Source organism: Hipposideros armiger, unplaced genomic scaffold (assembly GCF_001890085.2).
Source record: "Hipposideros armiger isolate ML-2016 unplaced genomic scaffold, ASM189008v1 scaffold_502, whole genome shotgun sequence".
Classification (NCBI taxonomy): domain Eukaryota; kingdom Metazoa; phylum Chordata; class Mammalia; order Chiroptera; family Hipposideridae; genus Hipposideros; species Hipposideros armiger.
In genome coordinates this window covers 27,450-42,911 of record NW_017731852.1, presented here as the reverse complement: position 1 = coordinate 42,911, position 15,462 = coordinate 27,450, and the positions used below count along the sequence as shown (strand labels likewise).

General features: G+C 41.4%; 1 protein-coding gene across 1 annotated transcript in view; it reads right to left on the bottom strand.

The window, feature by feature from the left end:
• Positions 1-3,779: 3,779 nt before the first annotated feature.
• Positions 3,780-15,462, bottom strand: part of LOC109396056 (adhesion G protein-coupled receptor E1-like) — a gene marked incomplete at its 5' end in the record, with an annotated part of 38,328 nt that continues 26,645 nt past the window's right edge. The window contains 4 exons of the mRNA XM_019667600.1: positions 3,780-5,695; positions 7,579-7,683; positions 7,809-7,977; positions 12,765-12,856. Of these exons, the coding sequence (XP_019523145.1) occupies positions 5,690-5,695; positions 7,579-7,683; positions 7,809-7,977; positions 12,765-12,856 (372 nt within the window). The remainder of the gene's footprint in view (positions 5,696-7,578; positions 7,684-7,808; positions 7,978-12,764; positions 12,857-15,462) is intronic.

Below are 15,462 nucleotides of genomic sequence, written 5' to 3'. Positions count from 1 at the left end.
AGAACACAATGATGGTGTCAACTTGAGCCAGTGAAGCAACGTCCTCCACAACTAGACTGAAGAACAAAAGGACAGCAACTTGTCTGTTCCCCTTCCTCCAATTCCCCAGCACTGTTCCCATCCCCCCAATTCCCCAATAAAAATCTTTAAAAAAAATAGGAGGATGAATCTCAACATTCTGTGGACTTGACCTGGATGTGGCTGGAGAGCACTGTGCTGAGTTGGACAGACCCCTGGGGAAAGCATGTGAGGGACTTGGACGAGAAGGTAGAGAAAGATGGCAGAAACAGATACTGAGCAGAGACCAGATGCTATCTCAGCAATACCCACAGACTCCTGAGAAGGGATTTTTCTGAGAAATAAGGAAGAGGAAGGAAGAAAATTTGAGATCCTGCAGTAAAAAACCTAGCTATGTAAACTGAGCCAGCCCATATTTATAGCAAAGTCAGATGCAGCTTGAGAGTTTAAAATTACATATAAAGTGGATAATTTTATCAACACTGGGAATTATTCATGAAGGTCACAGAAGTGGGACATAACAAATATTGAATATTAATTATAAAGTGATGTCATATTTGGGGGGAAGTGGCAAGTGCTATTGGGTGTTGTACATTATAGAGTTTCAAAAGAGAAGTCATCCCTCTCCCAGGATAAGCATTAGAGATGTCTCCTTCTGATGTTTTTTTACAGTTTTTGAAGATGAAAGCACTTTATTAAAGGTATATTTGCAAATATAAAAGCCACTGCATTCTAGGCTCAATAAAGCCGAGTGGTAAACAAGCTCTAAGATCTTTTAGAAAGAGATAGGCTTTACTGGAATGTCTAAAAAGTTTGCAGCATAATTTTTTTTTAAGATTTTTATTGGGGAATTGGGGGGATGGGAACAGTGCTGGGGAATTGGGGGAAGGGGAACAGACAAGTTGCTGTCGTTTCGTTCTTCAGTCTAGCTGTGGAGGACGTTGCTTCACTGGCCCAAGTTGGCACCATCATTGCGCTCTTCCCAGGCGAGGCAGATCAGTCGCCGGCTTCTGGACGGCCGCTCACTGCGGCTGCTGGCCGCTCACGCTGGCTGCTGGCTACATATGGTAGCCCATGGCAACCCACTGCCACAGGGGCTGCAGCCTACGCCGTCGCCGGCGACTCACGGCAGCCCAGCTCCAGGTTGAGCTGTTGTTCAGCATCTTAGCTGTGGAGGGCAGTGTCACTGGCCCTCATATGTGGGATCCGAACCATGGCCCTCTGGTGTCCCAAGCCAGTTCTTAACCAACGCGCCACTTGGCCGGCCCCGCAGCATAATTTTAAACAAACATTTTTTAAATGCAGCTCAAAATCTCATTACAATGAGCTTCAAACACGTATCTAAGTGATGAATATGGCTTTTTTTTTTTGTATTTGGTGGTCATGAGGATGATATCCATCCTTAATTCCCTTTAAGGGTCAGCTGTCCCTTCTCCAGAAAATTGGCCTCAGCCAAACAGGAGCTTTTATCATCTCTCCACCACCATGAGGGCAGCACACAGTCAAGAACTGACTGACGTAGGAATTCAAAAGGCTGGCCCACTTGCCTTAAAATGGGACTGGTGCTGAGGAACAATTCATGCTCCAGAGATCACCGTGGGATCAGGGTGAACCCAGATCCTCCTCTGACCCCATCCTTCTTCCCTCACTCTCTCTCTTCTCAGAGCACTCCTTCAATAAGTCATGGGCACCAACATCCTTGTCTCAGGCTCTGCTCTCAGGGAAACTGACCTGAGTCACCCATTGTCATCTTAGCAATAGTAGTGCTCGTAATGAAATTACTACAGAGTATTGTTGAAACGTCAACAAAAGGGCATTTGGGTGACTCTGCAGAAACAGGACATTACAGTCATGTGCTGCATAATAACGATGTTTTGGTCACCAGCAAACCGCATGTACAATGGTGGTCCACAAGATTACACCACATCACCTAGGTGTTAATAGGCTATGCCATCTAGTTCTGTAAGTGCACTCTGTGATGTTTGCACAATGATGAAATTGGCTAACAATGGGTTTCTCAGAATGTATCCCTTTCATTAAGTGACAACGACTGTATTTGTAAAACCAAGAGTCGTCCTTCAGGGAATAGACTATCAGAACAGTGTTCTGCTACCGTGCAGTAGATTGTCACACTCTCTTTCCTTGTCACATTCAATCAACAAACATTATTGAGTGAATCAGTGAACCTAATCTGCGAGTAGGTCATGGGCATACAGAGATAAATCAGACAAAGAACTCATAGGAAAGCTGGGGACAAAACACAAGAACATCTGATTACATTCACACACGCTGAGTATTACAAATAAAAGATTGATAACTTTAGGTACAATGGAACAGAAATGTTAAGACAAGGAGGCAACTAGATGACTTAAAGCTGACAGTGAAAAGCATTTCTATGAGTAGATCTTAACCTCAAGTTATTATATTTCTAATGGTTTACTTTTGACAGTTTGGGAAAGTTTGACAGCTTTTGTGCACTCACGTTGTTTCTTCAACCAAACATTAAGGAAGAAATGTAAACTTCCTCTCACTGATAACTACTAGTAATTTTAGAAGCATTTGAATAGTACTGTTTGAAATTTACTCAAAGCTGTTCATAACAGTGTTGTTTAAGGTACTGAAAAGTTAGAAATTATGCAAACTCAGGTTAAACATAATGACACATGTATACCATAGATTACCATGCAACCATCGAGAAAAAATATTCTTAAATGTCTGATGAGTTGAAAAGATATTCACAATGTGACAAGTGGGAAAAATAAATATTTCAAAATAGCATAGGCATACTTGTTGCAGGTCACCCTCAGGACAATTTCCTATGTGGGCATGAAACATCTGGCACTGTCACTTATGGTTTTCCCTATACCTTGTAGACAGATGTGACTAATGACTCTTAATAATCAAATGTTTTTAAGCAAGGAATGCCAAGGATATTGTTCCATTTCCTGAAAAGCCAGCTATGAACATGCCCCCAAAAGCTCATGATCAGGGCCAGGCAGGACTAATGTGAGGGGAGAGAAGCACTCTTCTCAGTTGCAAAATTTAGGGAGTCACCAAAAATGAAGTGATTAAGATAAACACCGTCCATGCAACATTTTAAAACAATCAAAATCAATGTAAAAATTCCACGACAAGTAAAACATCCAAGCCCAAGATGTGACAGTGCTGTGCCAGGTCGTAATGGAAACTACAATTATTTTTTAAATATATTTTTAATGGTTAATTGTTTCCTAGAAGTTGATTTTGAAAATATTATTGATGAGTTTGCTGCCATGCAAACAAACCAAGAAAGTCAAATTTTAATAAATTCTGATTTGGGGGCAAATAAAATATTTAAGTTTAAAATAATGTTTTAAGTTCTAATATCATTACTTTCCAATATTTTTTTCAATTATTTTAATGTTTGGGGTGGGGAGGAAGCACATTGTAGGTGTTCAGTAACTATCTCTTGAGAGAACAGAGCTGTAATTTTTTAGACACCATAAATTATTTGGATTATAAGAGGGCAAAGTTATTTCTCTTTATGGAATTTGAGAACCACGCAGTTTTTATTGAGTCCCTTTTCTCTTTTCAGTGGAGGCATGTGAAACCACAGGGAAAAGGTACTCACCAAGTGTAGCTCAATGTTATAGTAAGAAACATTTCTATAGTGGAGCTCACAACTTCAGCCACGTACGTTAGAAATACAGGGTTCCTTAAGAATGTATTTTAGACCAACATGTAATACTGTTTAGAGACAAAGCCTTGTGCCAGTTTTCTGTCAGAAAGAACTTTATTCGAGCATTGTAGATTTACATATCCTGGTAACAAAGAGGAAATGAAGAACCAAACACTTTTCTTTGTACATTCCAAGTTGTTGCAATCAAATGCAACATTTTGACAACCCATTGTCCTCTGCATCAGTGAACAATTGCCACCAAAAAAGCTTCATAGCAAACCACTCCTGAAACTCAGTGTCTTAAAACAATGATGCTTGATTGTTGAGCCGGGGTCCATGGGTTGGCTGGACAGGTGCTGATCTTGGCTGGACTCACTCATGTGACTACAGTCAGCTATAAGTTGGCTAGGTGGCTGGTTAAGGACAATCTCAGCTGCTATAATGAGATGACTTAGCTCTCCTGCATTCATTTCCCACACCCTTCTAGCACGTTAGCCTGGGTGTGGGCAAGGGGTCTGGAAGAGGAGCTCCAAGGTTAAGAGCTCAAAACCCAGCTCAGCCACCTATGTCTGTGTGAGGCCGGGGAAGTTACTTAAACTCTCTGAGCCTCAGTTTCCTTGTCTTCAAAATGGACAGTAATCATTCATTCACTCTTTTAGTCAACATATTTATGGAGAATCTACTAATTACAATTCTCTGTACTTATGGAGCTTGTAGTCAAAGTTGGAGACACCCAAGATAAAAAGAAATTGTAATATAGGGCTAGAAAGCAGGAAGCCTTAGGGGACATACAGAGGTCACATCTAATCCTACTTCAGGAGATTCAAAGAACGATTACTGGTGGAAATAATTGACTAAGCTGAGACTCAAAGAAAGGGTAGAAATTAGTTGGATTTTCAGGAAAGGTGTCCTACAAAAAGGGACTGGCAGGTGCAAAGTCTCAAATGCAGCATCTTTCCTTTCTGGTTTTAAAGACAAGCTAGGCTATCAGAATGGCAAACAGAAGAATATTCTAGAACATTCATTCATGGGTACAATACAAATTCCCTGGAAATGGCATTAAAATGCAAGTTCTGGTTCAGCAGCTCTGGGGTGGGGCCTGAGATTCTGCTTTTCTAACGAGGTGATGCTGATAATTCTGGTCCACAGACCACACTTTGAGTAGAAAGGAATTAGAGTGTCCATGGAGGGAAAGATATCTACATTTAAAATTTTCATCTCCTTTTCTCCCTGGCACTCAAGATTTTATGGAGGATAGAGAGCAAGGCAGGATGGCAATATCTTTATTAGTAGGGTGAATCCTAGCCAAGTCATAAAAGAGTTTCTGGAAGGAAGGGAGATGTTTTCCCTGAAAGATCCCAGAAAATCAAAACATTTTCCAAAGGCTGTTGTCATCAAGTGCTTCAACCCTCCATGAAACGCTAGAGTTCCGCTCTACCAACCACTCCTACTCACCAGCATAACTCTCAAGTATTTGCGCCAAAGTAGCCTACATGTCTATGTGCTTTACTTGTCTCCTGGGGTTGTCATTACAGTTTTACTGACCATTTCTTTAAAATCAGGAGTCTTTGTCGAAGGGTAAGCCAGTCAGTCAGACAGCACATCATTTACTGAGGGCTGCTCTGTGCCAGGCATATGATAGGTGCTGGAGAGGCACGCTTGGAAACACGCACCAATGATCTCAGGAGAAAACAAAATAGTAATCAGGTCATCTTGCTCATGCCATTGCACTGAGATCTGTTATATCCACAAAACTCTGGAAAGTCAGAGTTGCAAAACATAAAAGATGCAATAGTCATCCAGAACAGAAACTCTTGTTTCTCACCAGGACATGAAACCATGAGAAGACTACCCTACCCATTCATGCTCTGAATTGCCTAGAGAGTTCTGGGGCTGGCAGGATCCTGTATTTCTGCATTAGGCTGGGAAGAGAAAACTTCAGGGTGGGCTCCTGCAGGCACCCGCTTTCCTTGAATATTGCTCCATAGCGTATTTGAAAAGCAAGAAAGGACTTTAACCCTGTGAGAGAGAAATCAGAATCAGTGGCAGGATTAGTACAAATATGATTCCGGGGGCCACATCTGCAAGGGGCATGGCTCTTATAAATTCAGAAAGAGATAAATACAGCAACAAAAACTATAAGGATAAGCATTAAAATGTTAACAGTGATTATTCCTAGCATGGCAGGCACCATTGGCAAACTCAAAAGAGCCATTCTCAACCTCTTCACCAATAATAACTCCCGCTCTAGAAGCTAGAGAGTCAAATACTTGATTTGTCAAATTCCTTTGTCACTATGAGTGGTCCCGTGATGCAGTTCTGACCCATTAGGTGAAAGGGATATCTGATGAAGGGTTTCTGGGAAAGCTTTTGTTTCCTGTTAAAGGGAGAGGAATGAAAGGAGAGTCTGCCATTTCTGCCCTATTCCTCTTCTTCCAGCCTTGAACATGGTTGTGATGGCTGGGGCTATGGTAGCCGTCTTGTAACCATGAAAATAATTTGATGAAAAGCCAACATGCTGCTAGTGGGAAATTAATGAGAGTCTACATCCTTTATAATATCACTAAGAAATAGAACCACTACCAGCAACCTAACTCTGGGCTTTGATTCTTAGAAGAAAAATAATTCTCTATGTATTTAAGGCACTGGATCTTAGTTACTTGTGCTTGGAATATATTAGTGGGAAAAAAAATAAGACATTCTAGTGAGAGATGGAAGATCACGAATTATAAAATAAATAAGGAAGTTATAGTATGTTAGAAAGTGGAAAGTGCTAATGGAAAGACAATCAAGACAAGAGGGCAGGATGGAAGAAGAGGGAGCAGCACAAAATAAGACTTGTCAGAGGAAACACTATTGATAAGAAATGATTGGAACAAAGACTTGAAGGAGGTGAGGGAAGTGGGGGAGTTGGCCAAGTGAGTACCAGGACAAGAACCTTCGAGACAGAATGAACTTCCAGTTCAAAGTTTCTAAGGAGGAAGTGAGCCTGGCGTGTTGGGAGGATCCTGAGTAGGCTGGTGTGGATGGAGCAGAGTGAAGTGAGAGGTGGATCAACAGAAGACGAGGTCAGAGAGGGAAAGGCAGTCAGATCAGGCAGGGCTCTGTGGGTCATCAGGAGGACTTTGGCTGTTACTCTAAATGAGGGCCACGGAGTGTTGTAGGCAGATGAGCGAGGGCCTGACTCAGGGGCCCACATGTGCCCTCTGGTGGCTGCAGCAAGAACAGACCCAAGGTGGGTAAAAGCAAAGGCAAGAGGGAAGCAGGGAGACTCTTTATGAGACTATTTCCATAATCCTGGCTAGAGACAATAGGACTTGGACCAGAATAGAAGCAGTAAAGGAAAAGAGAAGTAGTCAGATTCTGAATACATTTTGAAGAAGAGTCAACAAGATTTACTGATGGGTTGGAGGTGGAGGGTGAGCAAAGCAGAGTCAAGGATAACTTCACGGTGTCATGCTGAGCAGCAGAAGGATAGAGGACCCTCCCTGGAAATGAAAGGTGAGGGGATCGAAGCTCAGTTTTGAACATGCTATATTTGTGACATCTATTAGATGTTTAAGTGGGGCATTTGGTATGTGGTTGGTTATATATGAGTCTAGAATTCAGGTGAGGGGGGTGGTTCCCTCACTGATTAATGAGTAGAATAAGATTCTTAATGTATGTTCATTTTATATCTGTGTGAGTCTTGAGTTTATGTTTTTTGGATCACATAGCTACTAAGGGGAAGAGCTGAGATTTAAACCCAGGCAGCCTGGCTCCCAAACCCCACACCATCCAATGAGCTAATGCACGTGGACGTGCTTAGCTCACAGCAGGCACTCAACACACAGCAGGGTCTGATACTGCCAAGAAGCAGGTATTCTGTTCAATCAGACTGTGCATCAAGCGCTGTATCTCACCGTTTTGGAAGTAGAGGGCATGGACGACAGTAAGATCCCTGAGGTCTGAGAGTGTGATCTGGCTTTGGTCTTCCTAGTAATCCATCTCCAGTATTCTTCCCGTACCTGGAAGTAGAGACAGAACACGGAAATGAGTCACTCCCAGATGCAGGAAGTGTGCTGGCACAGGCATGTCCCCTGGAAGGAGGGGGAGTCGGGGATGGGGGGCAGGGGGGGAAACAGCTTTGTACCTGGCGGCTGAGCAGACAATGAATGAGAAAGATGAAGGCCCCCTGAAGGCTGTTGATGATGGTGAACATGTAGGCCATGACAGTGGCCACAGGTCCGATCTGGAAAATGCCCAATACCCAGGAGCACCCCAAGATGAAGAGCTGGGCAAAGGCCTTGAATGTCAGCAACCTGGGGAAGAAGATTTGCAGAGAATCAGTGGCTGTTGTCCTTATGGGCCATGCTCCCAAGAATGGTCTGAGGCGGCCAGCCTGTGACCCGCAACCTGGGTGGGAATAAAAATGGAGCAGAGTCTCCAAGCCTAGTGGTAGGGAAATTGAATCCTATAGGCACTTAAACGGTGGCGTATCTACAAATACACATGGACACTAAGATGTGTGGATACATGTATTTAATGCAATATTGTTTGTAGTAATAAAAGGCTATGAATTTGGGACATGTTAAACAAACAGTGAAGCCATATTATCAAATACTATAAAGCCTTTTTTTTTTGAGGTAAAACTCACGTAACATAAAATTCACCATTGTAACCATTTAAAATGTGTGATTCAGTGGTAGTTGGCATGTTCACAATTTTGTACAAACATCCCCACTATCCATTTCCAAAATATTTTTATTACTCCAAAAAGAAAACCCTGTATTTATTAAGCAGCCATTCTCAGTTTCCCACCCCCCAACTAGAAACAACTCAATGTCCATCAACAGGTGAATAAGTAGATATATAAAATATGGTCCCATCCATACAATGGAATACAATTCAGCCATAAAAAGGAGTGAAGCACTGACACTCGCTCCAACTTGAAACTTGAAACTTGACACTCAGTGAAAGAAATCAATTATAAAGGCCACATAATATATGATTCTATTTATATGAAATATCCAGAATAGGGAAATCCACAGAGCCAGAAAGGAAATTATAAAACCATTTATTAAAATGAGATGACAAGGCCAGCTGAGTGGTACATTGGTTAAGAGCTGGTTTGGGATGTCAGAGGGCCCCGGTTCGGATCCCACATATGAGGGCCAGTGACACTGCCCTCCACAGCTAAGATGCTGAACAACAGCTCAACCTGGAGCTGGGCTGCCGCGTGAGTCACCGGCGATTGCGTAGGCTGCAGCCCCTGCTGCAGTGGGTTGCCATGGGCTACCGTGTGTGGCCAGCAGCCAGCGTGAGTGGCCAGCAGCCGCTGTGAGCGGCAGTCCAGGGGCTGACGACTGGTCTGCCTCGCCTGGGAAGAGCGCAATGGTGGTGCCAACTTGGGCCAGTGGGGCGACGTCCTCCACGGCTAGACTGAAGAACAAAAGGACAGCGACTTGTCTGTTCCCCTTCCCCCAATTCCCCAGCACTGTTCCCATTTCCCAGTTCCCCAATGGGAATCTTTAAAAAAATAATAATAAAATAAAATAAAATAAAATGAGATGACAGTGACAATAAACTATAGTGAATAAGTGTTCAGGCTCTGAGTCAGACTGTTTGCAAACAAATTCTGACTGATCCATTGAACTGTCTGCCTGTACTGTGTTCCTGCCATCTGAGCCAGCCATTATAAAGGAATTTCTGGAATTGTATTTCAACCAATAGGACTGAGGCTTTCCCCATCCAATCGGAGCTGCACAGCTATATACCCCCATCAACATCTTGATCAGAACGGCTCCATTCTGACCAATCAGTACTGCCTTTTGGACCAATCAAACTGTGAGGATTTGGAGTCCTCATTTGCATGAGGAAAGACCAATCAGGGACCAGAGGCAGGGACTTCTCCCTATATAAGTCAGCTCCCCTCTGGCTCAGGGAGCACACTTTCCATTTCCAATGAAGACTGTGTCTCCCTGGCTGGAGATGAAATAACCACAACATCTCAGTGGTGGAGGGCAGAGTGGAGCAGAGCATAAAACAGTAGTCTAGCTGGAGGGATCCTCCCCCCAGGGCCGCCTTGCTGCTGTGCTGTTCCACAGCTATGCTGCTTCATAATTGAGCTGTAACACTATTGAGCTATCCCACTGTCATGCTGTTCTCATAGCTGTGCTGTATCACAATTGAGCTGTTTGCGCTGAATAAAGTTTCCTTCTTCACTGCACCCCAAATTGGAGATTTCTGTTGGTGTTGAATTGGCACCAATGACCATCAGTTGACAAGCCATAGTAAGTTACTTAACCTCATTGTGCCTCAATTTTCCTCAAATTGATACAGAGATTATAATACAATACCTACACAGTGGTATTGCTTGTTTTATAGATTAAATAATGAGACAGCAGGATCCTAAGGGGGCTTAGAACAGTGTCTGATGCAAAATAAGCATTTTTATTAATAGTTTCTAACTTTAAGTATTGATATGAAATAAGCTACATATTATGTGGGGAAAAAAACAGTGTAGAATGATATGCACACTATTCTATCATTTATGTAAAAGGAAGTGGATGTGTAAGTACAGAATATTCTGGAAGGAAGCTCAATTCCTGTGATAATGGTTGCTTAAGGTGAGAGAGAGCTGGGGACCTGGAAAGTAAGGGAAGAAAGAGGGAATGAATTTTATGTGTTCTTTTTACACTGCTTAATTCTTCTTACCATTGGATGTATTAACTTTGAACTTTTTGCATAAACTTTTTAAAAATCATTTTTAGAAATATATTTAAGATGGATGAGGGATTGGACACTGAGAGAAAAAAAAAAGAAAGAATATCATCAGGTTACTGACAATAAAACCTACACAATGCCTGGTTTGGGTAGCTTCTTAAAATGAACATTAGTTGAGTAATGAAATTAAGAAACACAAATGGTCTGATAATGGGAAAAAATTAAAAATAGAACAAGCATTGCTAAGAGACCCACTTAAAATATAGTCAGGAAAGTGGGGACTTTTGGGAAGTGGGGCCTCTGTATGTCCTGTGCCTCAGCTCTCAGAGCTGCTCTTAAGTTGCTAACCTGTTGCTAAATTCTGCTCAAGGCCAAGGCATAAACATCTTGGAAAAACCACTGCTATGTGGACACGTATGGACTTGACCTTCTCCTTGTAGTTTTCACCTCCCTCATGTGTGTATTGGAACTAACCGAGCCCTGTTAACCTAGCCAGCAACAGTTCATTTGCAGGAAAGAATTAGACTATCTGGTTTTTGCCTTTACAAACCCTGCCTTTCTTTGTTCTCTCTGGAGCACATTTCAGGTTTTCCTGTGAATCTGCGTCTTCCAGATTCGAATCCTTTAAGACCCCAATAAACTTTTAAGTTGTTTTACAGCCTCAGATCTTTACTGGTTGACTGGTCTATAAGAATTTGAAAAAGCCCCACATCTATAAGATAAAATAAGATATATATGAAACTAAAGTAATGAGATAGTATATTTCACCTATTAAATATATAAAAACAATACAACATAAATGATAAATTCCAGGCAAGCACTCTTATAAATGGAAACAAATTTTCTGGAAAACCATTTGCAAAATATACTAAAAGTATTACAATCCAATCTACCCTTTGACTTAGGAAATTTCATGCCTACTCTTATTATTAAATAATCCCAGACATGGAAAAAGAGTTATCTAAAAGGATATTCAAGACAGTATTGTTTATAGGAAAAACAAACAAACAAAAAACCCCAGAAAAACAGAAACAACATAAATATCCACGAATAAGGGATGATTTAAATAAGTTGTTCTGTGTTCTCATCCTGAAATGCTATGCAAGAAAAAGATTGTTGATGAATTTCTAATTAAGTGAAAAAATATTCATGACATGTTAGAGAAAAAAATGGTAATAAAAATAAAATAAGATGCTAATTCGAAAAAATATATGTACCCCTATATTTATTGCAGCGCTATTCACAATAGCCAAGACTTGGAAACAACCGAAACGCCTATCGGTAGACGACTGGATTAAGAAACTGTGGTACATTTATACAATGGAGTGTTACTCTGCTATAAAGAAGAATGAAATCGTAACATTTGGGATGATATGGATGGACTTAGAGACTATTATGTTAAGTGAAATAAGTCAGTCGGAGAAAGACAAATACCATATGATTTTACTTATATGTGGAATCTAAAAAACTGAACGAATGAGCAAAGTAGACAGAAGTGGTCTCAGAGATATAGAGGAACAACTGATGGCTGTTAGTTGGGAGGGGGTGGGGATGAGGGATAAGGGGAAGGGGTTAGACAGCATAAATACGCAACTACAATATTGCCACAGGGACATGAAAGACAGTCCAAGGAATATAATTAATAATGTTGTAAATATTTTGTAGGGTGTCAGGTGGTCACATGTCTTGCATCATGGATGGGGAAGAGGCTTGATCACTGCACTGTACACCTGAAGCTGATGTTGTATAATATTGTATGTCAACTATAAGTGAATATATATATAGTCATTGGACGTGGAGTATAGTGTGGGAGTGGAGTCAAGGGATTTGTAATAGATATGTATGATATTGGGGGGAAGTGGGGCGGCGGATTGGGGGAGGGGGGTTGTCACTTCGAGGGGTAAAATGTATAACTATTGCACTGTGTAGTACAGCTGAAACTAATTCTAAAAAATGTGTCTTTCATAATAAAAAATAATTAAAATAAATAAATAAATAAAAATAAAATAGTATGATTCTGCTTTTGTAAGTACACACACGTAAGTATGCACAGAAGAACTGGAAAATGTATTAATGGGTTCAATATATGAAACACTCACTCTTCCTAGTAACTGCTAAATGCTGCATAAGCCACATAAAGCGCACACTATTAATATCCCCATTCTACAGATGAGGAAACTGAGTTTCAGAGAGGTTATATATAACGTGCCTAAGGTCACACAGCATGTAAGTGGTGGACTTGGAGTTTGAGCTCCCAGATGTAGACACTGTGCTGTTCCATCTTAGGCGCAAGACCAGGCATACAAAAGGTACTCAGTGAGCATTTGTGGGAAGAAGGAAGGGAGACTGGAAGAGGAAAGAAAAGAAAGAAGGGAGAGTGCACCTGGTGTCTTTGAGAGTCGAGACTTCAGCATTGACACTGGAAAGCTTCTGCTTCAGTATATATAACGTCCAAGACAGAAGGATGGAATTGATCTACAAAGTCAAACAGAAAGGATTGAGAGACTGGATATACAAACTTAAGAAACAAAAGTGGAACAAATATTGCTAAGAGACCCACTTAAAATACATTTGGGAGGCTAGCTATTCTGGAAGTGGGGCCTCTGCACATTTTAAGCCTCAGCTCTCAGAGCTGCTCTTTGCTAAATTGCTAACCTGTTGCTGAACTCAGCTCAAGGCGGAGGCAATAAACATCCTGGAAAACCTGCTGCCGTGGACACCTATGGACTTGACCTTCTTCTTCTAGTTTTCACCTCCCTCATTTGCGTATTGGAACCAACTAATCCCTGTTAACCTAGCGAGCGACCCCCTTCATTTGCAGGAAAGAATTTCACTCTCTGGGTTTTATCTTTATAAGCCCTGCCTTTCCTTGTTATTCCCTGGACCACAATTTAGGTTGCTACCTGAATCTGTGTATCCTGGGCTGCAGTTCCTTTTGCTCAAATAAATGCTTTTTATTTTTAATTACAATCTAGAATTTTGGCCAGCAAACAGACAATGGCCAGACCATCTTTAAAAGCAGAACGCTGACCCATGGTCTGTAGTAACCACTCCAGGGAGCCCTGTAGCAACTGACCCCAAATGACTGGGACTTGATTAATAATTGATAGCCTCCCTAATTTCTATCCCTGATTCCAACTTAGGAGAAAACCAATATACCTAACCAATTACATACGATGCCCTGCTTTTAGTTAGCCCACCTATAGCGGTCCCTGCAGCCTCCAATCAGGGCACACCTGAAGCTTCTCTTTTTTCTTCTGTCAAGATTTCTCCTCCTCTGCCTGCTTTTGAGTCTCTAACAAAAGCATGTTATGGTGTTTGGCTCCCTTTACTATAGCAATCTCTGAATAAATTGCCTTTGCTTATTCTCATTTGGGTGATCTTCATTTATTTTCACTGGATGCATCTGGGAAATTGGAATCAAGATCAGTGCCCTATTATGGGTTGAATTGTGTCCCCTCAGATGATATGTTGAGTCCCTAACCCCCAGGACCGCAATGTGACTTTCTTTGGAGATCGGGTCTTTACAGAGGTTATCAAATTAAAATGAGGTCATAAGGGTGGGCCCTTATCCATATGACTTATCTATATAATGTCCTTATAAAACAGAAATTTGGACACAGATACAGACATGTATAAAAGGAAGATGATGTAAAGAGACGTAGGGAGGAGAAAGATCTCTACAAGCCAAGCAGTTGGAAAGAACACTGGAACACAACCTTCTCTAAGATCTTCAGAGGGAGCCTGGCCCTGTTGACTCCTTGATTGCAGATGTCTAACCTCCAGAACTGAGACAATAAAATTCAGTTGTTCTAAGCTACCCAGTTTGTGATCCTTTGTTCTGACAGCCCTAGGAAACTAATACATGTGCACCTAAATCTGATAGAGGTCAGAGCAAAACCCTCTGAAAGAATGAATACAACCACAAGAATTCCCAAGATTTAGATTGGTCAAATATGAGCTCACAATCAACAACTACAAGTGACACAAGATAACAAGACAGCACCAGTGAGAGTCAGAAGAAACATCATCTTGTAGAATAGGGTTGTAGAATCAGGGCTGGAGGCAAGGAGGCAAGGAGACAGTGCTTGGGCTTCCCAGAGAAGAGACTGGTGGTTGTGAGGCGCTGGGGGGAGGGGAAAGAGGGAAGTGTTGGTCTAAGGTTACAAAGTTTTCGTTATGCAAGATGGGTAAGTTCTGGAGCGCTAATGTAAAGCATGGTGACTACAGTTAACTTTTTGTCGTATTGTTAGAATTGGCTAAAGGGGTAGATTTAGTGTTCTACCTGCCATTTTCCACAACATGGATGGATCTTGAAGGTATTATGCTAATGATGTAAGTCAGACTGAAAAGAACAAAAAACATATTTCACTCATAGGCAGAATATGAAACAAAAAGTAACAAACTAACAAAACATAACAAAAACAAACTAAATAGACAGGGACAACAGAATGATGGTTACCAGAGTAGAAGTGGGTAGGAGCAGGGTGAATTAGGTAAAGGGGGTCAAATGTCAAATATATGGTAATGGAAGGAGACTAGACTTTTGGTGGTGAGCACACAAATAGAGGACACAGATGTTGTAGTATAATGTTGTATACCTGAAATGTGTATAATGCTACTAACCAATGTTACCTCGATAAATTTATCTTTAAAAAAAATGGTAACTATGTGAGGCGATGGAAATGTTAATTAGCTTAGGGCCGGCCGAGTGGCTCAGTTGGTTAAGAGCTTGCTCAAGAGTGCGAGCTCTGAACAACAGGGTCGCCTGTTCAATTCCCGGCCTGAGATGAGCTGCCGCTGAGCTGCCAACAGGTGGCAGGATGGCTCAGCTAAAAAAAAAAAAAAAAAAAAAAAGAGTACTTCCTTGAAATGTTAATTAGCTTGATGGTGGTGATCTTTTCACAATGTGTACCTATATCAAAACATCAAGTTGTTCACCTTAGACATTTACAATTTTTATTTGCCAATTATACCTCAGTAAAGCTGGGGGGAAAATCTCTTTCTACCTTTTCTCTCATTCAACATCTGTGCTCAGAAGAGACTGATAGACCCATTCTTACTGAAACGCAGAGGACAAA